The sequence below is a fragment of the Brassica napus genome, chromosome C6 (assembly GCF_020379485.1).
Source record: "Brassica napus cultivar Da-Ae chromosome C6, Da-Ae, whole genome shotgun sequence".
NCBI lineage: Eukaryota > Viridiplantae > Streptophyta > Magnoliopsida > Brassicales > Brassicaceae > Brassica > Brassica napus.
The window spans coordinates 26,086,535-26,105,481 of NC_063449.1; the positions used below are offsets into that span (position 1 = coordinate 26,086,535).

At 42.0% G+C, this 18,947-nt stretch overlaps 1 protein-coding gene across 3 annotated transcripts; it reads left to right on the plus strand.

Moving 5' to 3' along the window:
• The first annotated feature begins 6,816 nt into the window (after positions 1-6,816).
• Positions 6,817-9,634, plus strand: LOC111206901 (protein FEZ-like). Of its 3 annotated transcripts, none has more exons than XM_048760853.1 (6): positions 6,817-7,503; positions 7,678-7,832; positions 7,917-8,006; positions 8,098-8,512; positions 8,592-8,743; positions 8,812-9,634. In XM_048760853.1, the coding sequence occupies exons 4-6, from the start codon at positions 8,382-8,384 to the stop codon at positions 9,162-9,164; spliced, it is 636 nt and encodes a 211-aa protein (XP_048616810.1). In that variant the 5' UTR covers positions 6,817-7,503; positions 7,678-7,832; positions 7,917-8,006; positions 8,098-8,381; the 3' UTR covers positions 9,165-9,634. The 3 variants fall into 2 exon arrangements, with proteins under 3 accessions (XP_048616810.1, XP_048616812.1, XP_048616811.1); XM_048760854.1 differs by lacking the exon at positions 6,817-7,503 and having other exon boundaries at positions 7,523-7,832.
• Positions 9,635-18,947: the final 9,313 nt, after the last annotated feature.

Below are 18,947 nucleotides of genomic sequence, written 5' to 3' on the forward strand. Positions count from 1 at the left end.
TACTTTATGGGTTCTATAATGTGATACAAAACTGATCCGAACCCGATGTGTTATAACTGAACCCGACACGTGCTTGCAAATTTACAAGAATGAGACCTAGGAGGTGTTATAAAACAGAACCGAAATCCGAAAAATCCGACCCGAACGCCAACGGATACCCAAACGCTCAGGCCTAATTTCATTGAATAGATTTGTGGGTTGCTTTTGATAGTGTTTGTTTGACTTAACTTTTAGTCATATTAAGATCGTTCATAACAAAGAACTAGGATATCTAGAGTTATATTTTTTATTTAGTGATAAGAGTTGTTATTTAAGTTTTGGATTCATCATGCGCTTTTTCACTAATAATATATTAAATATTAGATTCTGACCAAAAAATATATATTAGATATTAAATGTATAATTCTGAAAATTCTGTTACATTAATCATAACCAAAATTTACCAAACGACGTTCAACTTTGACATACAAAGTATCTCTCTAAATTACAATGTACATAATACATATAGTACCTAAAATCATTTTATCATATGTTACTTCTCTTTACATTTTCAATGAACCCCTCATCTAACATATGCTGTTATGAACAATGCATCATCAAAAAACTCATATAGTATAACACTGCTAGGTAAGACTAATTGGACTTTTTATTCTTCAAGATTTTAATACAGGTGATGTAATTAGTTGTTCCAAAAAAACAAAAAAAGGTGATGTAATTAATAACTGGTGCTAACAAATTGGTTAACTAAGCTATTGTCCATATTTTTGGTAAAGCTAAATTGTCAAATAATTAGAGCAACTAGACCAAATCAATTAATTATGAATTTTCTATATTGTAATGAATAATATTATAGTCTATCATGTATGTAATTAATAGAGTGCCATCATATGTTATTTCTAATCCAATACAATCAATATATTGTTACTAAAAATAATAATCTCAGCAAAATATGGTTAATTGTTATAAAAGTAATGGAAAAGTCTATCATTATTCATAACATAGAGGTTCCTTATATAGGAGATTAAACCGTCATAGATAAATGGAAAGATTACAAATCATAATCTCTTGGTTATGAGCCATCCACAATCTGGTTCATAACACTCCCTCTTGGATGCCATAACCATTTAGAGCTTGTAATGTGCTTTAATGTTGCCTCATTAAAACCTTACCAGGAAAACCCAATTGAGACAAAACCATGGTGAAAGAAAAAGAATACAACACACATTACTCCCCCTGATTTGGACATTACTGAAGGTCCCTTGGACCTCTCCAATTTTCTGCAATCCGTGGGTGATGAAGATCTTGGGCAGAATATGCTTCGTCCTCAAACATGATAGTTGGTTCTTCTTTACCATCGGCCATGCCACAATCTGATCAAACATATTGAGTCATCGACCTCAAATACACACACACGAAATCTTGGATGATGTTGCTGTGATATGCGTGTACCACCATGTGTAAAACATAACCTGTCTGAAAACAAATCAACAAAACCAAATAACCCCTATTGGGCTGGTTAGTATAAAATAAACCAAAATCAAAGGATTCTTCATCGTCCTTCTTATGGACCAATCAGATCATTGTCTAAAACAAGACTTCTGCATCGTCCATCTCAGGACTAAATGGACTTCTTTATCGTCCACCTTTGGACTAAATGGATCAGTGTCCAAACAAAGTGATCTCACGCCCATGTACTAGATAATGAGTGAGACTGGTCCATATTAAATCTCTTGAGTATCCTTTTCTGTATATACGATTTGATGCACAAGGATTTTATTGTTAATGTACTCAAGCTGTAATCCCAAACAAAACTTTGTTTTCCAAGATCTTTCATCTCAAACTCTTTCTTGAGATATTCAACTGTTTGAGAAATTGTATCCAGAGGTTCCTAGGATATTCAGATCATATACTTTGATGATTATCAATATTGTTCTCGAGAACTTGCTGTACTTTCAGCTCAATACCCTCTAGTACTTTCATTATCCAGTGGACCATATAAATATGCAGTCACTACATCAACTTGCTGCAATTCTAATTTTTTCTCTTATATAGCCAGACTTATGAGACATCTAAAAGTAGTTGCATCCACCACATGGGAGTATGTCTCCTCATAATCTATTACTGGTCTTTATGAGAATCCTTGTGCAAAGCTTTATATCTCACGATTTCTATTCCTCACAAGACCCATTTATATCCACTGGTTTTAACATCATATGGCGTCTTAATCATATGGTCAAATAAATCTTTCTTCCTTAAACTATTTAACCCCACGTTTCAATTCAATCCAATCTGTTCTACGAGTGCACACTTTTATATTGACGTGGGTTCATGATCCTCGCTTATATTCATAAATTCAAGTGCTATCTTATATGCAAATAAATCATCTTATGTCGACATTCCTTATTGGTTCCATTATGTTCCAGACATGATATAATCGATTGAGAACTTTGCAGCTTGGCGTCCCAAGCTACATTGTTTGGTACCTGTACCTTAGAGCCGGCCGGCCTTATCTCCATGTCTGGAATGGTTTCCTTAGTAACCTCAGATTTGGATTTTGATTATCATTCTCTGCACCTTTCTTTTGTTTCCGAGGATTCTTATCTTTTGGAACCTAGTTGGTCTACCACGTTTCATATGTTGTCAAGACTCTGTAGCAACTTGACTGTGTCTCTTCTTGGACATCAAATTCGTTGGTGCTTTACAAGCTGGTTTATATTTGACGTAGTCATTCTTTTTCGGGTCAGCAAATGTGTCTGGCATTTGATTAGCTAGCTTTGTAAATGTATAATCTTTGGACGTCTATTTCACATTCTTTAGTCCGGGGATCTTGCCAACACATTGATGGTTGATTCCATTCTATTTCTCTTACCATTATTTTACCAGCTTTATTATTTTTTTCTCCTCCTGGTCTTAAAATAATTTGTGTATTTGGCCTCAAATGTAATCACCCATAGTTGGCTCGAAGTACTTTATTATTGTGGGAGAATCATATCCCACATATATCCCCATCATCCTTTTGAGGTCCCATCTTAGTTCTCTGTGGTGGAGCAATTAGTACATAGACAGCACATCCAAATGTCTTATGATGGGGTATGTATGGCTCTTAACCCATTAATAATTGTGATAGGGGATATCTATGCTCACTAAATGGTCTGATGCGTATTAACTTAGGTGCATGTAAATTTCGTGTGGCCCAAGCTGTGAATGAGAGTTTTGACCTCATAAGTTATGGTCTATCAATCAGCTATTTGCGTTTTAAAAGATTTCGGCCAAGCCGTTCTTGGTATGGACATGTATCACAGAATTGTCCACACTTACCCACATGGACATACCATAATCATTTAAACGCTTGGGACATGTATTCACCAGTATTATCTAGACATATAGTCTTTATTTATGAAAAAGAGGCTCGTAGTCGTTTTACTGGTGATGGCCTAATGAGTTTCCCTTGTGTACATGCTACACACTTGAGATTCTTTGGGATAACTCTTCTTATCTTTTAATGTGTGCCTTTTGAATATCAATTTTCGCATCATGTTTGGACCAGGATGGCCAATCCGGTCTTGTCATAAAGTGTATATTTTCGCAGGCCTTTAGCCTCTATCATACTGATCTATGCATAGTCTAGGTCAGTAGAGAATGCAGGTATAGTCTTTAGGACTTATTATGGCCTTGGGCGATTTTATACATATATTTGAAGGAACTCTTTGTTTCTTTCGCCCATTTTTTCAATATGGAAACCATTCATTCTTATATCTTTAAAAATCAATGGGCTGCTCTTGCTTTTAGAGCTGGGTGAATATAAGGCATCACTGATTTCTAGATGCATACCCTCATGCAATAATATATTAGCTAGCCATAGTCTTCTTTCAGACTGGCGATACCTGCTTTAGTACTTATATTGGCGTTTTTCAGTGTACTCATATAGAAAAATCATTCATTCATTTAATTTAAGCAGAAAATGTAATAGAAATAAATTCAAGGAGATAAAAATCAGAGAAAGCATACAAGCAAAGCAATCACACAAGTTTGATGTTGAAATCAGATTATCAACTTGATTATTTTAGGCAATCATAAGTCTCATATTCCATAAGATCATCTTGATCATGTTCGAAATTATTTTCACCATCTTTATAGACCAAGTGGGTTTCAGGATTCTTCCCTTTCAGACTCTCTTTGATAGAGGTCACAAAAATGTTTGGGAGTCCTTCATATCTTAGCCCAATGGTTCTCCATTCCACATATATGGCACACTGATTTGGTCGAGCTTTGTGGTTTAAAGGATATACCACGACCACTGCCTTGACCATGGCTCAAATTGGGTTGATACCCACGGCCTCTGCCATAGTGATTCCCACGGCCAAATGTGTTATAGTGGCCATGGCCACGTCCTTTCCACCCTCCACGGCCATGACCGTGTGGTCTATCATTCTGGACGTGGTTACCTTTTTTTGTTTTCTTCTGCGGCCTTATTGGTATTAGGTAGTGGGGTTAATCCCGGAGGTCTCAATATATTGTTTTTCATCAGTAATCCATTATTTTTCCCAGCTAGCAATAGACTCATCCACAGACTTATAGTCCTGGATTCTGGGATTCCTCCAATCAAATAGGGCCTTTGGTAATAACACCGTTCTTTGGTGATCATATCTCGATTTTTAACTATGTCTAAAGGTCTAGAGGATTCTCTATAGTCAGATACTGATCTCTGAGACTCTTAATAAGATGATGACTAATAATTAATATTTCCATGTATCAATTTTTCTCATTGGCGTTATTGCCTTCTATGATACATTCACCAAGTCTTTTTGACTTTAGGATAATTTTTGTATCCAATGCCCACCGTAAATAATTATCTCCAGAGAGATTTAGGGCAGCAAAATCCAGGTTGATTTTCGACATCTCAAATCATATATCACTCAATATTTAGGTATAATTTTCATGCGGCCTTACTCTTAAAAACAATCAATTCGAATTTCAATCTTGTGAGGACAATGAGACTATCAATCTTAAAGGTATTTAATCAATCAGTCAATTTCAAGCAAGTCTCAGCAATACTATTTCTATGTGCTCATAATATTATGGTTTATCAAGACTAGCAAAAACGGATTCAATTAATCATGCAATTAGGGTTTAACAATCAATGGATTTTAGCAAGGCTAGTAAAAAGATTTATTAATCACTCAATCAGTTTCAAGGCTGATTTTAGCAATACTAGAATATAGATTTCAAGCATGAATTTCAATGAATCAGTTTCAAGGCTGATTTTAGCAATACTAGAATATAGATTTCAAGAATGAATTTCAATGAATCAGTTTCAAGGCTGATTGGTATTTAGCATAAACCATGTGTGAAAAATTTATCTAGTATCCGAATTTATCAAACCTCAAAAACATATAATCAGATCAATCAATTTAATCGAACTTAGCATACAATCTTACACCTCAAAACATTAGATTTTATCATGAATCTATCAACCTAGCATACGGATTCTCAATTCTCAAAGACATCCAAATCAGATCAATATAACCTATCATACGGATTATTTAGGGTTTCTATTTAAAACAGATCAGATTACAAAACTATCAATCCTAGCAGATGATATTAAACCTCAAGAATCATGCAATCAGATCATTCGGATTTTAAACAAGTAAACCTCAATCAATCTATCAACCTATCGGGTTATATAAGCAAAGCAAGCTAGCAACCTATCGGATTCAATCAATGTTTTAACAGGCTGGCCAGTTTAAACAATTTTAAATCAGATGAACAATTAACCAAGCAGGATGAGAAAATAAATCTATCAATTTAACGGTCAAACAATTCTAGCAACATAGCATCAGATTCAATCAGATTTAAAACCTCAATGATCAAAACCGAAAACAGTTTTGATTTCAAAATATTCAATTAGGGTTTTAATATGTGATTTGATAATTATAGTATAATTAATTCAGATACTTATATTATTTAGGGTTTATAGATATAGGGTTAGGGTTTATCAGATTTTAACTTGTAAAAACCGATTTGAGGTTTTAATCATGTAGGAACATGATTTAGGGTTTGGGGTATCGAACTTTTAGAGCTTCGATTTACTCAATTAGGATTTTTGATCTATTACCCTATGGTTTTGATTCATAAAGATTAGGGTTTCATTCTTTATCAATCAATCCATGTTCGATTATGGGTTCTTAGGTTTTGAATTACTTTTTAACCTTAGATGATTGTTGAATCGGACCACCAAAGGAGTTGAGCCGCGAGCTGGACACGAACGGGACGCGAGCTGGAATGGATCGAGTCACTTCTATTGGGTCGCGGACGTCCTTTGTTGCTTGATCGGGAACGCCTTGATCGTCGGACGCGAGCTGTCTGATGCTGTCGCGAACGAGGAAGATGTCGCGTGCTGGAGCTGCTCTCGGGTCGCGAACGTCTGAGCTAGGATTAGGAACGCCTTGGGCTGAAGCTGATCGAAGACGCGAGTTGGAACAGATGCGGGAACAAGAGACGCGATCGGGGTTTAGGGTTCGTCGGATCGCCGGCTAGGGTTAGGGTTTTAGGGTTTTTCGATTTGGTTATTAGCTTAGGGATTTAGAGTTTCGTGCAGATAACGTGTTATAAAAGTTATGGAAAAGCCTATCTTTATTCATAACATAGAGGTTCCTTATATAGGAGATTACACTGTCATAGATAACTGGAAAGATTACAAATCATAATCTCTTGGTTATGAGCCATCCACAATCTGGTTCATAACATTAATATTTATATTGCGTGGTTTTCTTTGTTTTTTTCCTATTAATAACTAATAAAAATAAAACTAATCAAATAAAATCCTAATAAATCAATCTATCAGTAGCATATAAAGCTAGAAACCATTTCAAATTCAAAATTTCGAGTAAGAATGTTTAGATTTTGATTTTGACACAAATTTACTAAAACAAATTCATCCTAATACGTATATAAGAAACAAAAAAGATTTACCAATAAGAAGAAACAAATAAGTAACCAAACTACAAGCAACGCTTTCTAAATCGGGCTCAAATTTAATAAAATTGTAAACACTTCTAACATTATTTTATAAAACATAATTCCGCATTTTAACGCGGGTGATAATCTAGTTTCGATTAAATATTGATATTTCATACCACGTATGTACATACTTTTGAAGTTATTTAATTTTCTTGCATCTAGATAATTCTCCTTTTGATCGAAAAAAAGAAGAAGATAATTCTCCTATAGTCCTATTTATTAAAAAAGAGTTAATTCTCCCAAAATAAGGACGTAATAGTCAAAGACCCCTTAACAAGTATAAAGTTGCTTCTTCCGCAAGAAACTTCAAACTCTTCTCCCATTAACCTCTTTCTCGTCTCTGCAACTGCAACGCGTTCCTCCTCTGGAGATTTCTTCGAAGTTTAGCGTTTTATTCGTAAACCACAGAAGCTTTATCTCCCGCGATTCCCTGACTCTCTCTAATGGCGGACAATAAAGATTTAGACTCAAATCCTCCCGCAGGTACGTCTGTTCAAAAGCTTCTGATGCTGTTTCTTCAATCTAGTTCTTGTTGTAACATTATCGATGAGAATCTCCGGTAATTAGGGTTTATAGATTTCAAAGATTAGGATTCCTCTGCTTTTCCTTTTCTCTCCACCAGTGGTTTTGATTCTGTTGCTCCTTTCTTGAATGTAGAAGATCTAACGATTCGCCCATTAAAGAAGATAGAAATAGCACACGAGTCCGAGTCTGAGCCCGAGCTCAAGAAACAGAAACTCAAAGAGCTCCAGAGAAAAGCTTTTTACTCTGTTCTCCATGCTTCCAAAGCAGAAAACTCGGCGTTATCACACGTAACAACTTTTCTCGCGTACTCGCTTTCTCATTGTTAACCTGTTCTCGTGCTCGTGTCTCATGTTAATCTTTTTCTTCTTCAGAAGAAGTCTCAGATCATACAAAGGTTGATGAAGGAGTGGAAGATTGATCAAGAAACTCACGTGTCTGTTGCAGAAAAGATTGATAACTCTGTAAGGGTTTCACCATCTTTTCCCAAATCCAAGTCACTGAAGTTGATAACAACATTGATGCTCTTTTGTCTTCTCTGTTTTACTTTATCAGGAAAAAAATGTAACTTCGAGTCTCAACTCTGTTCCAGAGTCTCTTATTGTGAAACGTATCCGTGCAAGATTGCATGATGAAGATTGTCTCCCAAGTAACAAAAATATGAAACTCGAGGAGCTCCATAAACAGGCTTGCGAGGATGTTCTCAACGCTTTTAACGCAGAGTCTCCAACTCTATCCAGCGTAAACCCTCTTTTAAAATCTTATGCCAATGATTCTGTTAGTACTCGAAGGAAAGGTTGTGTTCATGTCTTGTCTTCTTTCAGTCAAGGGTTTTGATAATGCAAGACCTGCTTGAAGAATGCAACAACATCGCCCACAAAGCTCATATCAGTGCCAAGATTTATGATAAAGTCGAAACTGATCCTCTACTGGTCGAACCGTTCATCAAAACTTTTAACACCTTAAAGAAGTGATCTTCTCTCTTCACTCCCTAGCTATATATGTTTCTTTACCATTTGATGATGTCTTGGTCCGGACCATTTGTCTAGGTTTTACCCTGCCGGCTGCAGATTTCTTCCATCTGATGATATGATGGCAAACTATTATCTGAAGAACAAAGTTCTAGGTCAGCCAATGAACGCACGTATCATACCTGGAGAATGTCCCCACATCTTCTCAATACCTCCTCGTGATTTGCCTGGTCAGATAATGTTTAATCATGTTTAATTTGGTTTTCGTTTCATGATCTAACTTGGTCTTCTATTTCAGGCTATCCAATAGAAACAAAATGGCATTGCTATTGCAGGAAACCTAACGGCCAAGACCCTCGGAGTCTCTGGACACGAGTGGGTGAAGATACTACTGTGTTTGGTCCACAGGGAAACGGTGTTGGTATCAAACGTACATATGCTCTCACTGATCAGGAAAAAGAATCTGATGACATTTCTTTGCCTGGCGAGATAGAACCTCCAAGAGAAGAGTGGTTCATTGAAGAAATTAGCCTCCCACCGTCTGTTGCTGATACTGACTTGGTTTTCTGCCATGTTATTCTCAACAAGATTGAGAAAGAAGAAGAATATGAAGAGGAAGAAGAATATGATGATGATGAGGAAGAAGAATAGGAAGATTGTTGATTTGTTTCCCCTGACTTCTTATCTCAAAAAATACTCTAAATGATTCAGTTTTTAGGGACTAAGTGATATGATCTTTGTTTTTAGATTTAAGTCTCTATAATCTAGTGAAAGTGTGAAACATTACATAATGCTGTGAAGAGTTTTTCTTATAATCATTTTCAGACTTTTATGAGTCAGACACCAAAAACAAAATATCAAAAACCTTGACATGGCAGTGATCTCATCCTGCATTCCCTGCAAATTTAATCTTGTTTTCCTTCTGTGGCCATTCCTTGAGAAAAAGGTAGGGAATACACGAAGAAAAAGTTGGGAAATTGAGGAAGAAACATATATCAGGTTTTTTTTTTTGCATGAGTATATGTAGACGAGCACACTTGTGTGTGGCTCTTTGATAAAAAATAATGACATTGGAAATTTTGCAATTGATACTATTACTCCTCTAAGTCCTCTTCCCAACTACTTTAAGATATAATGTGGTTTGGGTAATATAAAGAGAGTCATTACAACTCTTTTGGTCCAACCTTCAAAAGGGCATCAACTAGTCTCCTGGTAGTAGTAGTAGTCGTTGTAATAATCTGTCTGTAAATTTTTTTTTTTTAAGGAAAGTGCTGGAAGAAACTGCTTTTAACGTTCAAGCTGTAGAAAAGAAGCAGCAGTTCGCAAAAGCAGAACTGTTCCGGTAACAAACATCAAGGTAATTGTATAAAGTAAAACAAGGCAAATTAAACAAAAATGTATGTATGGAAAATGAAGAGAGTTTTTGTAAATGAGTTGTTGAGGTTTGCAACACACTAACATCCGAGGAAAAAAACTTATAAATAAAATCTTTGTTTTTATTTTGTATATAAATTATAAAGTAATTTTGTTTCATCAGATTTGTGTGTTTTCACATCTCTAGACATATATTAACGGCTGAACATATTGGCAGAAAAAATCTGTGATGGACAATATTTTTACTTTGTCAATTGTAATCCGAAATTGTTCTTTTTTTTACTACGATCAAACTTATTTTATATATAATAAAAACAGGAAGGAATAACTCTAATTGTAATTCTTATAAATTAGTATATATTTGAGTGCTTTTTCAAGAACGTAATGTTTTTGAGCACATTCAAGCTTTTGGGTACAAAGGCCTTGTCAAAATCTTTCAATGTGATAAATTTCTAAACAGCATACATTTTGTTTCAGCGGACCATGGACCTACATGAGTGTAAAGTTTATTTCATGAATGGAAGTTGTGTTTAAAAAGAAAAAGAGTGTTGCCCATATTTATTTGTGATGACCGGTTCTTTTTTCTATGCTCAGGACCGTTTGATCGGGAAACGGTACGGAACGAGAGAACGTTCAGTTTTTGATGTGGGTTTAAGCAAAGACGTCTTATTATAGATCGGAAGAGCGTTTCGTTGGTTACAAGGAAAGGAAATACGTGAACGGAAAGGTGCCGGAGCCTCGAAGGCTTTGCCGGAGAGATACAACAAGGCGAGATAACAAATGTAAAACCCTAATCTAGCCGCCCAGTGAGTAGCAGTGATTTCGGATCCTTTTCTCGTTGCGTTCCCTTCCCTTTATATAGTTGACCTCGTACTCTCCCGTGACCTAGTTTGCGTCGTCTTCGTGGGCTTTTAACTCGTTGGGCCGAGAAGCCCATGCTGTCTCGAGTGGCCGTTAAGTCGAGGACGCTTAGACGCGCGTTTCGAGCCATCGAGCCGAGACACCGTTTTGTCCTGAGTGGGCTGGGCCGTCTGTTCTTCTGTCCTTGAGGGATGTCGAATCCACCCTCTACAGCAAGTCCCCCCAGTTCATCGAGATGAACGTCTCGTTGATCTTGATGAATTTAGAAGGTTAATGGCTTGGAAGGACAGACGGGTCACCTCAAAGATAAATTACTGGATTGGGCATCGCGAGGCATCGTTAAGTATTTCGCTCTGTCGCGCAGTTTGATCAAGTCTAACCAAACCTGTTTTGGTTTGGTTAGATCAGATTCTTCCCCAGACGCTGGTTCAACTCGGAGTTGGGCCGGTTATTTTTGGAAACCGAATCGACGCTTCGGTTTTCTAGGCGGCTAAAATACTGTTCCCAGGCCCACGTAGGTATCATAATGACGCCTCGGGGAAGCACCCTATCTCTCCCTTATAAATACTTGATCGTTTCTCTCCTCCTCTATTCTTCTCCGCGTTATCCAGGTACTCTCTCTCTCCTTCCCTCCACTTCTCTCTCTAGGTTGTTGTTGTAATATTGATAGCGATGTCGTCTGGGGGGAGGTTATCTCGCGAACAGAAAGGGAAAGAGGTCGCGAACAGAAAGGGAAAGAGGTCGCAACCGTATCTCGTCCTTTGAGAGACACGGGCGAGGTTCCGCTCGAGGAGTTCGAACGGGTTCATCATGACGCAATGATGGACACCAGGAGCCTGGATCTGTCTCAAAGGATCCTGGTTTCCGAATCTGCGCGTTCATTCCGTCAAGAAGTAAGGGGAAACCAAGCCGAGCCACAGGCTTGCGATAGAGACAGTTCTGGCGGTGCGAGAGACGGGGTCCTTCATGCTGACTATATGCCAACGTGTTATTATCCTGGGGAGATCTTCGAGGAGCTGCTGGCGATAGCTCCCGAGTGTCTGGGCTCTCCGGATGTGAGCGGTCAGGCTTGGGAGAACGTTATGAAGACGCAATCAACTCCTAACAGCGTGAAGAGGCTCCTGAGGGAGCGCCGCGGATTTGGGGTGACTTTCTTGATTCCTTCGGCGAGCCAAAGGCCTTGGTCGCCGCCAGTTGGGTATCAATGCGTCTACGAGTCCTATTTTCGTGATGATACGAAGCTTTGGTTCCCAATTCCCCGACTAGTCACGGCATACGCGAGGCGCCAAGATGCAGCGATAAGTCAATTTTTGAATGGTTCGTGGCGTATTGCAGTTGCTTTGATGGTTATGGCTGCCGAGATCGATATCTTGCTGAGCGTTCGTACCTTTGAAGAATTGACGTCCGTCAGTTCGTTGGAGGATGGACTTCTATCGATAAAAATGCGGCCAAGCTACAACGTGATAGGGGGGAATCCTAATAAGACGCTCGATTGGCAGAGGTCCTATTTCTATGTTAAATGCGACGATTCTGCCTTCGAGGACCCTCCAGACGATGACTACCGTGTCTCGTGGAACACTTTGCTTGGTAGAATGCTTTCGTTAACTCGTTTTATTTCTTTACGTACTAACTGCCTTCTATTTTCGCTGTCTTTTTTCTTTGTACCCGACCATCCGACTTCTTGCGAATACCCGGAAGAGTTTCTTGCGAACGCTCGTGCTATCGCGAGACTCGCTCAAGAGCACTGGGGGAATATTTCTTTGGAGAGGGTTCGCCGTTCGATCGACCGTATTTCCAGGAGTAAGTCCATTTTTTCTTGTTATATGTCACGCTGTGGGCTTCTACTCTCTCCTTGATGAATTATTATTTTTTTTTACATATCCTTTGCAGGGGATTGGGATTCGAGTTACCTTCCGTCGGCTAACAAGACCAAGAGACGTATTTTGCTGTTCACCGGTGAAGAGCAGAAGAAGATCAACGCAGCAAGGAAGATGAGGGCCCTTCCGGACCTGAGCGCTATGATGGCGGGAGAGCTTGGCTTGTTGCATGCCGAGCTGTTGGTGCCTCCAAACGAGTTGGCGACTGACGACGTGAACCTCGCGAGTTCTGACCATCGCGAGTCCTCGCTTGGTGTTGTTGCCACTGCTCCTAAGAAGAAAAAGAGCAAGAAGAGAACCCATGACGAGCCGCCTGTCAATGATGATCGTGAGACTCTTCCAGAGGGAGGCGATCGTTCGGAGGGTGCAGAGCCGTCGACGAAGAAGAGAAAGAAGAAGAAGCGACCATCTTTGGAGGATAGCGTCACGGGTCAAGACAGCGGAATTGCTTCCCCCCCCTGCTCCATCTGATCCGACTGACGGGCCCTCTCTCAACTTGGCCCTAGCGGATGAACCTCGAAGCGTCTCACCCGAGGTTCCGTTTCAGAAGAAAAGGTCGAAGCAAACTGGTGAGCAAGGGACGACCAAGCGCCAAGTTTCCCCTGTTGCTATTTCATCGAACCCTGGGACCTCGGTCCCCGGTCCATCGACTGGTGGTATTCCGATCATAAGGAAGACTTTGAGAGTCGAGTTTCCTGGCCGCATTTCGTTTGAGTATGACGGGCCAACTCCTCTCGTCTACGCTCCTCACAAATGCGCGGAATTGGTTAGCCAGATCAAGTGCGGCCCAAAGCCCTTTCTGCCGGTCGCTGACTTGATCATCAAGGAGGAGTATGTTGACGCCGCTCGCACCAAGTTGTTGGTAAGATTTTGCTTCGGTTCTTTCATTCCTTCTATTACGTACTTGTTTCATTTGTTAAATTCTTTGGTTTTCGTGTCTCGCAGTGTGACAGGGTTTCGAACTTCGTCATCGAGAAATATGACTCTGCGCTGAAGGAAGCGCTTGCTGAGTAAGAGAAGCTGAAGAAGACGGTGGTGAGTAAGAGCAGACTCCTCCGTCGAAGGAAGGCGGAGTGGCAGAAGGAGTTCGAGAGGATGGCTGAGAAGAGGGATCGCGCGGTTACTCGGAGGAAAGCTCAGAAGAAGAGAGCCGACGCAGCTGAAGAGGAGCTTTCCGTTGCTCGTTCTACCATCGAGGCTCTGGAGCTGCGGAAGGCCAATCTTATGGAGGAGATAGGAGCCAAGGCCGTGGAGCACAAGAAAGAACTGGACCGCCTTAGGGATTCGCGGATTTACGAGGTCACGAAGGAAAGGGTGAGGGTCGAGACCGAGATGATTGCAAAGTCCAACAAGCATTTCGGGAATCTGCGCGAGTGGTGGACCCCTTGTGGACCTTTTGACAGGCGCGGTTACTTCAAAGTCAAGCGTTCGGGACTAAGAGCTGCCTCGAGGCTTTAAAGGCCGGCGGCTGCGACATCCCTCAAGAGACTATCGACATGTTCGCGGCTAGAGAAAAATAGTTCGAGGAGGAAGCTTTGAAGCTTGATCCCGGCGAGATCCCGGAGGCTGACTTGGTCCTTTCTCCACTTCGCCTTGAATCTCAGTTTGTCGATATGCGAGCTTCGTGGGTCTCAACCCGCATGGGTCTAACGTACGCTTGATCGATCCAAGGACTGCCGGGGTTCTCCAAAGTCCCGCTGATCGTCCTGGAACCTCTGCTGCTCCCTCTCATTCTGTGGGAGATGATTCGTCGAAGACTGGCGCGACCGCTACTGACTCGCGAGCCGTTGATGGGGGAGCGAAATCTGCTGGGAACCAGGATGGGAGCAACGTTCTTGAGATTTCTGATTCTTCCGTTTATGATTCGGAGGATGGTCAGGGTCGTGAACCAGACAAAGCTGATGCCGGCGAGGAGGTCGACGGGGCGCAGAGCGGGGAGATAATCGGAGATCAAGCAATCCCCTCCGAGAGTCAGCATGAGGTTTGCGGAGAAGAGGCGATGGCTCGCGTTGAAAGCGTTGATGCGGGTCAACCGGTGCGTTCCAAACTTCCCAAACCATCTCTCGACCGCGATGTCGTAGCGCAGGAACAGGCTAGGGACCCAGCAGAATGACTCCGTTGTTGTTTTGTGTCTTTTTTTTTTACTTTGGATGAACCTTCCCCCCTTTAATGTATTATGACTTAACCCATTGCGGTGTCTCGTTTGTTAAGACTCCGCCTGTTTCTTCTTGTTTGCGAATTCCGTTTTACTTATATTGCTTCCTGGTCGTTCGATAACTCCGGGAGTCGTGGTCCGAGAAGGTGTAGGAAACTCGGCAGATATCTTGACCGCAAGCGATTATAGAATTTGTGATTCATGCCGTATCGTGACAGCGATATAGCCGTTTCTCGACGTTGGCTCGTGCGGACTTGTGAACTCAACAACTCGTTGATCAGGTGTCGTTGGGTCGTTTATCAAGCTTCCTGGTTTGTTCGAGTGAAAATAGGATAACTTCTGACCGTGAAAGATAAATTTTCAAACGATAACGGTTCCTACCTCGACTTTTAGAACAATTTCTAAGTGTTCGGTCGGCCAAAAACCCTACTTAGTAAATTATGAAATGGATAGGAGTCATCATTTCGGATGTATCAGTGAATACTGTGATACGACCAGATTCCTGCGAGCATGTGTCTGATCAGGACATACTCGGCTGTGGGGTGCGAGTGCCGGTACGTTTGTCTCAAAGTGCCGGAGCGAATCTTATGTAGGCATCGCATGGGTTGCGCAACTTCTCGGGGAAGTGTGTTTTTTTTTATTATAGCTGGACCCGTTAAGGCTGCCTACGTACTTCCTTTGTGGAAGATCAAGCCATTCGTAGTTCTTTGTTTTTCCGAGTAAAAGTGGCTAGGAGCGCATTTACTCGGTTTTTTTTTTTTTAGGGTGAATGTGACCGTTGGTCGTTCACCTGTCTTTGCTGCTTTTAGTTGTGGAAGAGGCGAAGGTGCTTTGAGTTCCAGGCTCGTGGTACCGTTTCGCCGGTTGAGGTTTCGAGGTGGTAGACTCCAGGTTTCACGACCTCGATGATTTTGTATGGTCCTTCCCAGTTGGCTCCGAGTTTTCCGGCTTTCCATTCCTTAGTGTTTTCGAACACCTTCCGGAGGACCAGATTTCCCAATTCGAGGGGGCGGGACTTAACCTTTTTGTTGTAATAGCTTTCGATCTGGTGCTGGTAGTTTTGGATTCGAAGCAATGCTTGGTCGCGTTTTTCTTCGATATCATCCAGTGCGTCGAAGAGCATACCTTGGTTAAGTTCGATGTTCTGCGGCATTTTGGAGCGTCGTAAACTCGTCACGTTTACCTCAGCCGGTGCCATCGCTTTGACCCCATAGGCCATCGAGACGGGGGTGGCTTTCGTTGCTCCGCGAGGTGTTGTTCTATGGGACCAGAGGACCCCATCTAGTTCGTCGGCCCAGCAACCCTTCTTCAAGTCGAGTCGTTTCTTGAGTCCGTCGATGATTATCTTGTTAGTGGACTCGGCTTGACCGTTGCTCTACGGGTTTCTCGGTGTGGACATGTTGAGCCGAATTCTCCATCTGTAGCAGAAGTATTTGAAGTTGTGGGAGATAAATTGTGATCCGTTGTCTGTGACTATCTCATAGGGGAGCCCGTTCCTGCAGATGATGTTTTTCCAGACGAACTTCTGCACCTCCTTGTCAGTAATGCTTACGTAGGCTTCTGCTTCCACCCATTTGGTGAAGTAATCTGTTAAGACTAGGATGAATCTCTTCTGTCGAGAACTTGGCATTGGCCCGATTATATCCATTCCCCATCGCATGAAGGGGTATGGCGCCGTCAAGGTGTGGAGCAATTCTGTCGGGCTGTGTATGGTTAAAGCGTGTCGCTGGCACCTATCGCATCTCTTGACATAGGATTCGCAATCTGCGTTCATTGTTGGCCAATAGAAGCCGAGGCTTTTCACTTTTAGTGTGAGAGCTTGTCCTCCTGAATGATTGCCTGCTGCTCCTTCATGTGTTTTGGCCATGACCAGCCTTGTTTCGTCTCCAAAGATACACCTAAGGAGTACTTTGGTTGCAGTCCATCGATGGAGTGTTCCATCCATGACGACGTAATGCGCACTGCGTCTTTTGAGCCGCCTTGCTTCCCATTTCTCTGTAGGTAGTATTCCGTTGGATATGTAAGCGATGAATTCCGTTCGCCAATCTTCGAGTTGCCCTTCCGTTTCGCGAGGTTCCCCTTCGTCGATTTCCATGGTGTCGGTGATAGATGCTGCAATGGCAAGTTGTTCCGTCGGTGGGCTGATGCTTGGCTTTTCAATCCTATGTATTGGGATTGTCCTTTTCACCTGATCGTGTAGCTTACTCCCAAGGGCTGCGAGTGCGTCCGCACATACGTTCTCTCCGCGAGGGACTTTTGTTAGCTCGAAGAATTCGAAATCTTGTGTGAGATCTTCGACGAGGTTCAGGTAAGCATCCATTTTGTCGTTCCTGGCGTCGTAGTCTCCGAGGAATTGACTTACCACGAGTTGGGAATCATAGTATGTGTTGATCCGTTTAGCTTTTACTGCTTTGGCGAGACGAAGGCCTGCGATGAGAGACTCGTATTCGGCTTCGTTGTTGGATGCCAAAAAATCAAAACTGAACGACTGTCGGATTAGTTCGCCTGTCGGCGACTGGAGTTGTACGCCTGCTCCTGAACCTTTGTTCGTAGATGAACCATCTACGTGCAGTATCCAGTTTAGACTTGGCAGCACAAGATCTTGTTCTAACTCCGGCGTTAGCTCGATCAGGAAATCAGCAAGAACTTGCGACTTAGCTGCCGTGCGGTTTTTTTACACGATGTCGTGCTCGCTAAGCTCGACTGCCCACTTTGTTAGTCTCCCTGATTGGTTAGTATTTTGCATTACGGTCCTAAGGGGCTGGTTGGAGAGCACCTCGATAGTGTGCGATTGGAAATAAGGCCTGAGTTTTCTTGCCGAAGTGATGATAGCGAGGGCCATCTTTTCCAAGGTTGGGTATCTCGTTTCCGGTTCCGTCATCCGCTTGCTGGTGTAGAAAATATGTTTTTGTTCGCCGCGGTCTTCTCGTATTAGGACGCTGCTAACGGCCGAGGAGGTGACGGCGATGTATAAGGATAGAGTGTCCTCGACTTCGGGCTTCGACAGAACGGGAGCTGTGGTTAGGTAATGCTTGAGTTGATTGAAAGCTTCCTCGCATTTTTCGTCCCAGATGAATCTCTTATTTCCTCGCAGGAGTTCATAGAATGGGAGGCACTTGTCTGTGGATCTTGAGATGAATCTGTTTAGTGCCGCAATCCTTCCAGATAAATGTTGAACCTCGCGGGTGTTCTTCGGGCTCGGGAGATCGAGGATTGCCGTTATTTGTTTTGGGTTTGCCTCGATGCCTTGCTGGGTGACAATGTAACCTAGGAACTCTCCAGACGTGACGCCGAAGGTGCATTTCGCTGGGTTGAGCTTCATCCCGTACTCGTTCAGCATTTTGAAGCAGTCTTGTAGATGGTTGAGATGGTCCTTGGCGCGAAGTGACTTGACCAGCATATCATCAATGTAAACTTCCATAGTGTTGTCGAGTTTGTCGGCAAACACTCTATTGACCAGACGCTGGTAAGTCGCTCCTGCGTTCTTCAGGCCGAAAGGCATGACCTTGTAGCAATACGTCCCCATGTCTGTTATGAACACCGTTTTCTCGCGATCGTCCGTATGCATCATGATTTGATTGTATCCGGAAAAAGCGTCCATAAATGTTAGGAGCTCGTTGCCGGCAGTCGACTCCACCAAACGGTCGATATGCGGGAGAGGGTAATTGTCTTTTGGACATGCTTTGTTCAAATCCGTGAAGTCAACACAAATGCGCCATTTCCCGTTTTTCTTTTTAAAAACGACGGGGTTTGCTAGCCATTCCGGGTACCGTACTTCGGCGATGAAGCCTGCGTCAAGCAACCTGTCAACTTCCTCGTTCACTGCTTTGGACCGTTCGGGTCCGAGATTTCGTCTCTTCTGTCGAATAGGCTTGAACGTCGGATCGATGTTTAACTCGTGAGACGTTATTGCGGGGTCTATACCCTTCATATCAGAAGTTACCCATGCAAAGGTCGAGGCATTTTCTTTGAGGAAAGAAATGATTAATGCCTACAGATCGTCGGAGAGATAGGCGCCAATGCGCACGACCTTCGATGAGTCGGCTCCATCGATGGGAACCTCGCGGATTTCTTCCTTCTGGGGGTAGATCTTATGTATTGGTTTGGTGATCGCGTTGACGAGAGAAGGTGATTGTTGCAGCTTGACTGCGGCGATAAGGAGCTCTC